The 11,920-nt window shown below is 43.8% G+C and overlaps 1 protein-coding gene across 1 annotated transcript in view; it reads right to left on the reverse strand.

The window, feature by feature from the left end:
- Positions 1 to 318: 318 nt before the first annotated feature.
- LAMC2 (laminin subunit gamma 2) overlaps positions 319 to 11,920 on the reverse strand; it is a 54,174-nt gene continuing 42,572 nt past the window's right edge. The window contains exons 15-23 of the mRNA XM_036442011.2: positions 11,187 to 11,266; positions 9,985 to 10,134; positions 8,868 to 9,012; positions 7,769 to 7,918; positions 7,123 to 7,237; positions 5,973 to 6,172; positions 4,176 to 4,334; positions 3,984 to 4,083; positions 319 to 1,679 (exon numbers count right to left, since the gene is read on the reverse strand). Coding sequence (XP_036297904.1) covers positions 1,426 to 1,679; positions 3,984 to 4,083; positions 4,176 to 4,334; positions 5,973 to 6,172; positions 7,123 to 7,237; positions 7,769 to 7,918; positions 8,868 to 9,012; positions 9,985 to 10,134; positions 11,187 to 11,266 — 1,353 coding nt within the window. The 3' untranslated portion in view covers positions 319 to 1,425. The remainder of the gene's footprint in view (positions 1,680 to 3,983; positions 4,084 to 4,175; positions 4,335 to 5,972; positions 6,173 to 7,122; positions 7,238 to 7,768; positions 7,919 to 8,867; positions 9,013 to 9,984; positions 10,135 to 11,186; positions 11,267 to 11,920) is intronic.

The raw sequence follows: 11,920 nt of genomic DNA on the forward strand, positions 1-11,920 counted from the left end.
ATTAAAAATATGTTCATGAAAAGCCAAGGAATTCAGAGGTGAGACAGTGCCCAAGTCTTCTGAGCCGAGGTGGAAGGGCCTCTGGCTTTTCCAGCAATTCCCACTGGTGTTGACATGACTCAATGGTCTGTTGCAATAGGTTGTGGAAAGGGGCAGAGGAACAGCTGGAATACAAAGACATGAGCACCGTCCAGAGCCGTCTCAGCTTTGCCAAAACCCAAGAGCCCCCCAGGGAGTGTCTTGCAACATATGTCCTGTTGAGAAAAGAGGTTGCAAACCAGGGGGTGATTGAAATAAACACCACTTGTGACAAACAGATTTGTAATTTTAATTTATTTTGTGAATGTTTATCTTCCTCACTAGACAATCAACTCTAAGAGGGCAGAGACTGTCACCACTGTACCCCAGCCCCTGGCATACAGGAGGTACTCAATAAATATATGTTGGATGGCTGGATGGATGAATGGATGGAAGGATGACTTTTATCTAGCTCCAATGTGAGTAGAAACATTTTGAGAGAGAGAGAGAAAGAGAGAGAGAAATAACACATGGGTGCAGATAATTTTTAATGTTTGAAGTAGGATTGAATTAGGACTAATACATCGTCTAGATAATATTGTACCTCTTTCAATGCCCAAGCTTACATTTTTCTATTATTATACTTTGAGACCCAAAAATGAATTCCCAGTGTTTGCTTTGCTAGTAGGAAATGCTGGTAGGGTGATGCCATGGCATTGTCAGGAGAACAGATGACACTCTCAGTCCAGAATGTGAAGGTAGCAGGGCATGGCAGGCATCATTGCTCCAAATGGGGAAGGCTTGCAGCTCCTCACTCCATCACTGCTCTCCTCTTCCAGCTTGAAAGTGGAGTACATGCTTACATACTGGGTGGTAAGTGGGAGGAACTCTGATCAACAAGAACACTGGACACTGGGAGTCAATAGTATTTTACTGGCCACAGTATGACTGGACTTCACTCTCTGTTATGACATTGGGAAGAATTTTATGCGTGAGCCAAGTTAAAATATTTTCCTTTTATAACATTACTCAAAGAATGAATGAGCTATCACCCAGCAGCACTTGTCCATAATCCTGGACTCAGTTTATGCCTATTCTGAGGCAATCATCTGCCCGTACATTTTGTCCTTCTATCCAGTATACCCTTGGGATCCAGGTCCTTGATCAGTCTCCTACTCAGTGCTATTTGCCTCCTTATCCAGCATCAGAAAGCAAATAGCATCACATTGGTGCAATAAGACATTTGTCTGGCCACGGCCTCAGGGATGGAATCAGGTTCCGTTGACCCGAGCATGCCTTTCAGCATGCCTTTCAGACATCCACATCCACCCCACCCACTTGAGATAGCTCCTGGAGCCCTGAGATCTGTGTCCCGAGAACCTCAGTTGAGAAATCACTACGGCAGCTTCACTGTTGCTCAAGAGCCTGGGTGTTATAGCAGCCTGGGGGCAGGTTGTCCCGAATGTTCTCCAAGTTTTTTACATCAGCCAGAATCCCATCTATGCTTGTCTCCAGCGAATGGAGTTGGCCTTGCTGGCGAAGTGCCCTATCCTCCAGGTCTTTCATCAAGGGCCGCAGCTGGTTGTTGATCTGAGTCCTGGCTCTGGAAAGCTTCTGCTCCAATGAAACCAGCCTCTCTTCATCCACCATGCCAGGCTGGTCTATTGGAGGGAATGAAAAAAGAGTTTAACAGAAAACAGTTGTGGGTTAGATCCCCTTAAACCTACCTGGCACTTCTGTATCTTTAACTAATTCTTCTTTCATTTGTCCAGAGCTAATAATATGCCATGCATGTATTTTTAAAAGGTTTATTTTAAATGATAAATAATCCGGGGAAAGTGCTGAGAGCACTAGCATAGTTACTGTGTCTAATTCTGAGCTCTCCAGTTAAGTAATATGAAGCTTGGAATTCTCTTTCGATGTTAGAGTCAACAGTTCATGCTCTGGAAAGATAGGGGCTGAAGGTCACATGGGACTGATCTCATCCTAGGATCAGGATCAACCCCACATTCTGCCTTCTGAACCACCCTCAGGCATTATCTTGCTGTTATCCATCGAAGGACCTGTCGAAACTGGCTGTGCTTCAGGCTTCATAGAGGCCAAGGTATGCTTTACTATTTGGAGGATGGATTCCAGCTGTTAGGAAATGACACAAGGTTTCCTTCTGGCCTGACACAGCTAGATATTGCTTTACTTCCAATATGAAATGTCCCATTTGTTCAGGTATGTTCCCCAGTAAGCAATCTAAAAGTGACGTCAGCATAAAGGGCACCAGGCCAAATGCATTTGGCTTGAATAGGTTTGAGCGACCCTTGGTCATTTCAAAGTCAAGGTCAGTTGGCCTCACATATCTAAGCTGAATGACAGTATTTGGTTGCATGGGTGTACCTACAGCAATTAAAATGCTATTGTTCCAGGCCTGAGCAGAGCAAACAGAGTAGAAACAACAAAACAGACCGATCCTTCACCGAGGGCAGGAGAGAATTCACGAATTTAGGGTTGGTCCCTATGACATGCAGAGAATGTTAAGTAAGCATAGGGACAAAATAACTATGTCCATGGGGAGGCAGCATGAGCTACTCCAAACTAGCAGGAGTGCTGGAGACAAAGAGACCTCTTTGAGTCTCAGTTTATACCTGTGTGAAGTAAAACAATAAAACCACCTCATAGGACCTTATAAAGACTTAAATGATATCATACCATGAAACTACCTGGCATTGTGCCTAGCACATAGTAAATGTTTAATAGTTATCTCTCTCTCCCCATTCTCTCATTTTCTATTTAAAGGCCCCCTTGGTTTCATTACCTTTTCCAGAACACTAAACAAAGCTGCTAAAATCTCCACGGGATCGCATTTTTTACCCTTACAGGGTATTTTACTCTTAGGGGCCCTAATGGGATCACAAAGCAGACCCATAAGGATAACAACACAAATAATATTGGCCTCACAGGGTGATGAAGATACTCAGGGTGATTGATCCATCTTTGTCACAGTGTAGTTTCTACTCTATTTAAAGTTGTTCCATGGAACTAACAATGTGGAACTAGGCCTTTTCCAGAATGTGGCTGGAGTCTAATCAAATACCTAGTTGCTTGTCTGCTATAGTCCAAGCTTGATCAAACAGGCCAAATGAGGGCCTGAAACAGTTCTACCTAAATCTAGAATTTTAATTCAAATCAATGTCTTTTGGAGGGTTCTATGGAGAAACTGATTTGTTGCCACACCGTGCCATCTGAACTATTTCATCCTAAAATGTTGCAGTATCTCATGGGCCTACCACCTTTATATTTCTTCTGGGTTATCCATCGGGCAGCTCAAGTTGCCGCCACCTCTTACATCCAATTATAGCTGTGGTTTGAGGAGGGACACATAGCAGAGTCAACTAGTGATTCTTAACTTCCTAAACAGGGAGAAGCTTCCTTCTCACCACTTCCATGGCTTCAGAGAAGGCTCCATCACCTCTCTCCTCAGTTCCTTCAACAATCTCCTGAGCAGCCTCACTCTGCCTTCTGTCTAACCTGCCTTAACTCTCCTCTACACAGCCACCCAGTGATCTGTCTGAAATATACAGTGATGATGGTATTCCTCTGCTTAGAGCTGTCCACTAGATTCTCAGAATCAAGGCCAGAGACCTTAGCAGGACTTTCAAGTCATTCAAATCCTCCACTATTTACTTTGTGATCCATGAGACATTATTTATCAACCTGAGCTTCAATATACCTTCCCTATAAACATTCAGCTCTTTGACTTAGAGACTTTCACCTCTAAGAGCAAATGTGCTCAGTAACCCATCTTAGAGATGCTAACTAACATAGAGTCCAGAAAATGTACAGTATCTGGGCCTGGACAAAGCTAACTTCCTGATACCCTTAAGGAAAGTTGAGACTCCCATTCATCGGGACTCGTGGTTAGTCTTCTAGAAAAAGGCATGGAGGTTGGGGCTGGAAGCTGGGGGTACTCCTACCTATTAGATGTAGGATGCTGTCCAAGCTGTTAAGTGTATCTTGGATCGTAACTCCAGCATTCTTGGCTCTGTCATTAGCTCCTTGGGCTTCTGTAACCACCTAAGGAAACACACACACGAACTCGTCTTGAAAGGTGTTTTCCATATTGGCAAGTTTAAAGGAATCTCCCTTGGAAAGCCATGAGAACTCACCATCTGTACGGCATCCATATCCATGTCAAACTCCCGCTCCTTTCTGGCCAGCTCTCCTTCCACTTCCCTCATCTCACTCTTCAGAGTGGCCAGTTCCTTCTCCATGGCCAAGGCTCCATCTGCTGTCACATTGGCTTCCAAGTTCAGACTCTCTATCTCCTGGGAGAAGAAAAGGAGCCAGGGACGGAAGGGAAGAGAGGGGTGAGGCACAAAAACATTCCAAAGACAACTGCAGAAAAAATACAGCTGCAGCGAGGCCCTGACAGAGAGAAATGAACAAGAAGAGAGACAGACTTGGGGACATACCCTTTCCAAAGCTCTGCCTCAGACAAGTTAATTTGGGGGTCTGTGCCTGGGGATCATGAGGGTCAGCACTGAGACACTGCTTCCCTCGCAGGACACTGATCACCAAATGGTGAATCCAAAAGGAACGAGTTGAGATAACACAGAGGGTGGGAAACTCATCTCATTCTCTGTCATGTTCCTTTGCTGCCTTAGTCTTTTGCATGACTTTATTCCCCAAGAGAGTTGAGTACGGGGTGCAGAGAATGAATGGGCTATAGCGTTGAGTTTTGTTTTCATTAGGACAAACCTTATCAACATCTTTGTCAATAGCTATTATTAAGCACCAAATTGCAGATGTCTCTGTGCTAGAAGCCATATAAGGGAGGCACATGAACTTGGTCTCTACCCTCAAGAAACCTAAAATTAGAGATTATTTTTGCAAGTCATCAAGTGGTCCAAGAGTAAGGCCAGTAAAAATATCAAGAGTTCCCTCCAGGCTGTCTAGAGTTGCACTGGCTTTGTAGAAGTCATGCTTAAGTAACAACAATAAAACTCTCTTCCAGCTGAGAAGCACTCCTAGTGGAGCATTTAATGTATGGGTTGTAAGTGTCACTAATCTGTCTCCCCATTACTAAAAGCTCCTGGGAGAGAAGGGCTGGGTCTCCATATCCCGAGGCAAGCACAGCCTGGCCCGCAGTGGGAGAAGAGAGAAAAATAAATAAGTGGAGCTTATATAGAACACAGACAATGAACCCAGAACTCTAGAATGTCATCTTGAGTTAAAGCATTGATAACCTTTGTTATGAGTTGAACTGTGTCTCTCCTCCCCACCCAAAAGAAGTCCTAGCCCCCAGTACCTCACAATATGAACTTATTTGAAATAAGGTTGTTGCAGATATAATTGGTTAAGGTGAGGTCATATGGGAGTGAGCCCCCTAATCCAATACGACTGGTGTCCCTATAAGAAGAGTCAGAGACATCTAGGAAGAAGAATCCCATGTGATGACAGAGGTAGGAACTGGAGTGATGCTGGTACAAACCAAGCAACACGAAGATTGACAGCTGCCACCAGAAGTTAGGAATGTTTCTACCCAGAGTCTCGGAGGAAACTTGGCTCTGCTGACACTTTCATTTCAGATTTCTAGCCTCCAGAACTGTGGGAGAACACATTTGTGTTGTTTTAGGCCATCCTGTTTGTAGTACTTTGTTCAGCAGCTCTTGGAAACTAATGTAATAGCCTATATAAAAACAATGTTGGGTGGTTTTTTTTCATGGTGTTGTCCAAAAAGGGAATTGAAAATAGCAGATTCTAGCATTCAATCAATGATAGACTGTGAGTCAACCAACAAAAGGGGTGCCCAAGTGGATCTGGAGCCGCCATGGACCACAACAGGACTCTGAGCCCTGTAGGTCAAAGGGGCCCTTTGAATGCTCTGGGACGCTCTTTCCCATTCCACATGAACCTTGTGGTTGGGGCCACTCATGCTGGCCAACATCTGGATTTCTCGTTACCTGCTCTATCTTACTGGAGATCTCGAGGGCCTCCCTGGCTGCGTTCTTAGCCTTCTGGGCGTCAGCAGCGGCACTGCCCAGGGCTTTCTCTGCCTGCTGAGTCTGGTCACTGGCGTCGGTCACCTTCTGGCTGATGTAGGACAGTCTCTTCATGGCCTCTTCAGCTTCTGCTTTTCTGTCTCCAACCTGCAGGTCGAACTCTGAAATGAAGGTAAAGAAACATCGCCATGAAGATGAAAACAAATTTGCATAACCAACTTACAAAAGAAAAATTCCAGAAAGAGTGTTATTACTGCCTGGGAACGAGAGGGGTAGGAGGAGCTGTGGCTATTGCTCTTTCTTATCCAGGAGAAAGCATCTTAAAGGAGGCCTTGAAAAGACCATAATTTGTCCACTGTGAAGAGGAAATGACACTCAGCCTACCCAGGTTCCCATCACTGCAGAAATCTGAAGACCCCAAAGCAAATCAGAAGCAGATGGAATCTTTGAAGTCCAAAGTTTCAAGCCAGAGCCTTAAACTCTAAGCTGCCAGCGACAGCAGTTGAGGGTTGGATAGGGTTGTGTTTTCTGTGAAGAACATCCCAGGTCTTTAGGAATTCTTTTGGTGTGTGTTTTGTTTTGTTGTTGTTTAGTGACGAAGCCTGAAACTTCACCAGAATTCTAAGACACAAACCTAAATTTCCTGGGACCTGGCTGCTGTGACAAAGCTTGCCCCATAACCACAACAAATTGACCTATACTGGAACCAACCAGGCTACAACAACAACAACAACAAAAAGAATGAGAAAGATAAATATCTGTATAGTAGTGGGATGTTGGGTCTGTGAGGGACCTTACAGATCACATAGCTTAACCTTCTCCCTTTAAAGAGAAAGTTGGGGTCTGGAAGGGCTTTGTGACTTGCTATGGCCACACAGCCAGCTCAGCCTGGTCATGGGGTCCGGCAGAGATTGGAACTCAAGCCTTATGACATTTAGCTCAATTCTTTCCCCTGCGTCAAATATTAATTAAAACCTTTTCTTTATAAAGTTATTGTCTATTAATACTCCCAATGTACCTATCACTTAGAGAGATACATGAGAATTCAAAATAAAACAGTCATGGTTGCATTCTTAAAATGCTCAAGGGACCTGAATCATGAAGTGCTCACCTCTGAGGCTCTTTAAAATGTTCTCAACTTCATAAAAAGTGGCATTGCCCATACTTAGTGCTTCTTGGGCTCTGCTTTTAGCAAGGTTGGCCCGGGAAAGTAGCTGAGCTGATTGCTGTAGAGAGGCAGATAGAACAAGGTTAGTGTAAATGTAACATATACCTGGGAAGTGCATTCCTGCAAGCAAAATCGTTCCCACACATTTCTCTTTGTGACAACAGAGTGCTGTGACTCACCTAAGAGTATAGTGGTGCTGGAGCAAACCCCTCCACAATCTGGGACAAAGCAAATACTATAACCCAATGACCCAAAAGGATCCCATTCAGAGAACAGTCTCAACTCTAGCCCATTATCAGAGATAAGTTTTGCAAATCATAATTTAAACCTCTGGATAATTCTTGAAGCCAAGCTAGAGGACAGAGCTGGACCAAAATTGGACCCACAAGGCCTGGGTCCTATTCCTAGATTTGAGGGCTTATTCAGTAGGTGAAGATGAGCTAATTATACCAAGGTCTCTATATCTTAGTTACTTCCTCTGTATGTACTGAGGAAGTAACTAATGATCTTTTAGAGAGTTTCTACTCCCCCCCCCCATATTTATTCACATTTAATGCATGCTTGTTGAGTGAGTGCATCAACAAGATACCTGTCTCTCATTCTTTCTGCTCTGTAAGAGCTGCCGGGTTTCTTCTTCCCAGGTTCCCAGATTGCTCTGCACACGCTTGAATTCATCCATATGCTTCGTCACCAGGCTTGAGAGAGAATCAGCTTTTTGTCTGATCCTCTTTGCTTCTTCCTGTGAGCAAAGGAAATGAGTAAGTCAACTTTCTGCTCATCAGTTACCACACCAATCTTCTTAGGGCCTGCCATCGTTGTTTGAAAACAACAACAACAACAACAACGGCCCAAAGTCTAATAGGCACTAGGCCAAAGCAGATCTCCTCCCAACCCCCCAGGCATCAAACAGGTCTTCTTTTTAAAACTCATTTTTAACTGTAGTTGATATATAATATTATATTAGTGTCAAGTGTACACCGTAGTGATTCAATCTAAAAAACGATCACCATAATAAGTCTAGTAATCATCTATTACCATACACTACGATGATATTTGATTGTATTCCACATGATGTACCTTACATCCTTATGACTTACTTTATAGCCGGAAGTTTGTACTTCTTAATCCCCTTCCCCTTTTCCACCCTTACCACCATCCTCAAAGAGGTTTTGTGTCTGTTTTCATGTTTTATCATATATACAATATATATATACACATACAGGGGAACATTTTTGTGGGAATTACTGAGAGTGCTTTTTGTGGTATTTAGAAAGCCAAATTTTCTTAATCTAAGTTTGGAATTGATGACAGAAATAACAAAAACTGAACAGAACACATGCCTTTTGAGTGGCTATACATAGTATTATAGATTTCACCTAGATATAAGTATCAAATATCTATAATAATTTTCCATAGTTTTCAATAGTCCCCAAAAGTAGGGAAGAGATATAAAACCTTAATCCATAAATTGTTTCAGGATGTGAGCTGAGGCCTTTTCAAATACCAAGACTGGGATTAAAGCACAAGGACATGGGTAATGAGAAAGATACATACTCCTCCTAAATCTAAGCAAGAAAGATCAGCATTGAGACAAAACTGAATGCCTGAATGACATGATGGAATCACCCCAAGAGAAAACAGCATGGTTCCGTCTTCTGCTCATCCGCACACAGGTGAGATGTCTTTACCTGCAAGGACTGATCAGTGACTCCCTGGAGCTGAGACATGGAATTGAGAAGGCGAAGACTATGCTGATAAGATTTATCTGCTTCGATGTCAGTCTGAGTGGCCTCCCTGGACAACTGCTGAGCCAGAGACTTTGCTTTCTCCAGTCTGCAAAGGGGAAAGTTAGAGGAGTTTGTGAGAATTAACTCTTTTTATTAAAAGCAAAAATCCATCCTGTTGTCTTAAAAGTATGTAGTTGGGATTATCAGGAAAGCCAAATTAGGTTATGTTTCAAATATGTGCATCTAAACACAAGCCTTAAAATTGATATATGTTGGCTAAGGACAATTCAATCCGTTTCCCAATTCTTTTTTTTTTTTTAAACACATATAGGACCCCCTTATTTGTTTTTAAATGTTATTTTTATTTATTTCAGAGAGAAAGGGAGAGTGAGAGATAGAAACATCAATGATGATGCCGAAACCAGTTTGGCTCAGTGGTAGAGCGTCGGTCTGTGAACTGAAAGGTCCCAGGTTCGATTCTGGTCAAGTGCATGTACATTGGTTGCGGGCACATCCCCAGTAGGGGGTGAGCAAGAGGCAGCTGGTTGATGTTTCTCTCTCATCAGACATTTCTAGCTATCTCTCTTCCTTCCTCTCTGTAAAAAATCAATAAATATATTTTTTAAAAAAAGAAAAGAAACATCAATGATGAGAATAATTATCAGCTGCCTCCTGCACGCCCCCTACTGGCAATTGAGCCCACAACTCAGGCATGTGCCCTTGATGGGAATCGAATCCAGGACCATTCAGTTGGCAGGCCAATGAGCCAAACCAGCTAGGGCGTTTCCCAATTCTTAATAATATAAATATATTGTTGTTATATCCTCCATTCCATTAGGTGAATTTACTCACATACTCACATCTTTTAAGAGGGTGGCTTTATCTCCAAGCATGCAATATCTCAATCAAAACACATATTTTACTTAAATTAACCAACTTGTTCTTCCAGTCTTAAAGGTATCTGTTTTGCCCTAAAGCAAGCCTTTCACTCTTGTCCCTCTTATAATATTTTTTAAAGAAACACAGTTTGCATTATGCCCCAATGACACTGGTCCCATGAAGACCCGCTGAAACATACTTTCCCGCAAGCCCTTGCACCACGGAGCCGTCCAGGCTGCCGCTGCCGCCTCCTTCCTGAATAGCCTTGCGCGCCAGTGACAGAGCTTGTTTGGAATAATCTTCGGTTTCCCTTGCCAGTTGCTCCATGTTCCTGGCTGACTCCTCATGGCTGAAAGAATTAAATGAAGAATCTGGGTTTTCATGGCAAGATCCTCCTTGAGGCTTTTTATTTAAATGAAGGGAGAGAGGCACAGGAACTGGTTTGGCTAGAAATGCCAAACAGAATTGACCCAGTTAGGTGGAATTAGGAGAACTGTCAAGAAACAGGAGGTGTTCTGCAGGAGTGGCCTCGTGTCATCGACTTTTGGGCGATCTTCTCCATTTATGGCATGCCCAGGAGAGGCCTGGGGTGGGGCTTGGGATGGCTGGGAGCAGCAGCGAGGGGATAAAATACTGCATTTATAAGCTGTGCTCTGCAGGGAGAGAACAAACAGAAAACCCCAAAAACCCTGGGTCTATTTCATTCAGGATGTAACCTTACTCATGTGCTACAACTCTAACCTGGGCCATCACAAGGGGGGACAAACCAATCAATAAAAGTCCCCCACATGCTTTTGTCCTCCTGGTTCTGGAGGACAAAACAAACTTTAAGGCAGCTCATGCTACAAAACTCCACGCCAGCCCCCTGTGCAGACTGAGTTCCGTGTTAGCAGAACACGCTACCCTGCGGAGCAGTGGGCTCTGGGCAGAGCTATGCAACATGGCAACACGGAGGAGCTGCCTGAGGTCATGGGGGCCCAGCAGAGCTGCTGCTCAGGGGGAAGGCCCCCTCTGCAGACTCAGCCACCACCCGCCTCCCCAGGCTGGCAGAGACACGTTGCTCCTTGTTCCCAGGCTCGCTGTGGGAGCCTGGAGTCCCTCAAAGCTGCAGCGTGTTCTTTTCCAAGGGCGGGTTCATTTCTTGGGGCCCAAGGACTCACATCTGACACACACCAAAGCCATGTCGTGAGTCACGGAAAAATCTGGGAACACCCTGGCCCCCATCTTCTGCCAAATGACCATATCTACTGGCCACCAACATACACGAAAGGGAAGCGGTTAAAAAATGAGCCGGGAGGTCATGAATAGGGTGCTCGGGGAGGGAACGCCCTGCAGTGTTTGTTGTTCAAGTCGGGGCTGGCGGAGATGGTCAGAAGCAGGGGCGCCCTCTCAAATGCTCACCTGCTTGCCAGTCTCATGGCCTCCTGAGCCAGAATTTTAAAGTCATTGGGTCCACCGTATTGGTCCGGGGAAGGGATGTTCTGTGAAAAAGGAAAGTTGGTTAAGGTTTTGCCCTTGGCCATGAAGCCTAAGCAAGTTCGCATCTTCCTGTCAGGACCACTTGTCATTAGCCACACTGCATTGTGCACCAGGCAACACAGAGTCCCAAGTCACCGTGGTCATTATAGTTAAAAAGAAGTACATGCAAGAATAAGGTTGAAATTCATGTTCAAAATAAGTCTGGATAGGTAGAAATGCATTAAAAATATACACATGCTTATATTTTCATATAAACATATGTGAAAGTATTCAAAGTCCAGTGGACTTTATATCAAGTTATAATGGTGGTTATTTCTTAGTAATGGGATTACAGCGGTTTTTTTAGTTTGTTTTCTAAATTTTCTACCATAAATTTTCCTCAGTATAATATCTGATTGTCTTCTAATTTCCTTTATCCATTTCCCACCTACCCACTTACATAATTGTCACCTTTGCCTTCTTTATTCTGAAATAGAAGAGTGCTCATTCAAATTTCCCCTCCTACCATACTACAATCTACATAATCAAGATAACCATACTGACAACAATTTTTTCCCTTTACCTTATTTTTAAAAATTTCCCCCATTACCATTTACCCCTCAGGTACCCTCTTCCGCCTCTGCCCACCCCACTAGCAACCATTTTTATTTCCCATT

Source organism: Pipistrellus kuhlii, unplaced genomic scaffold (genome assembly GCF_014108245.1).
Source record: "Pipistrellus kuhlii isolate mPipKuh1 unplaced genomic scaffold, mPipKuh1.p scaffold_m20_p_18, whole genome shotgun sequence".
Classification (NCBI taxonomy): domain Eukaryota; kingdom Metazoa; phylum Chordata; class Mammalia; order Chiroptera; family Vespertilionidae; genus Pipistrellus; species Pipistrellus kuhlii.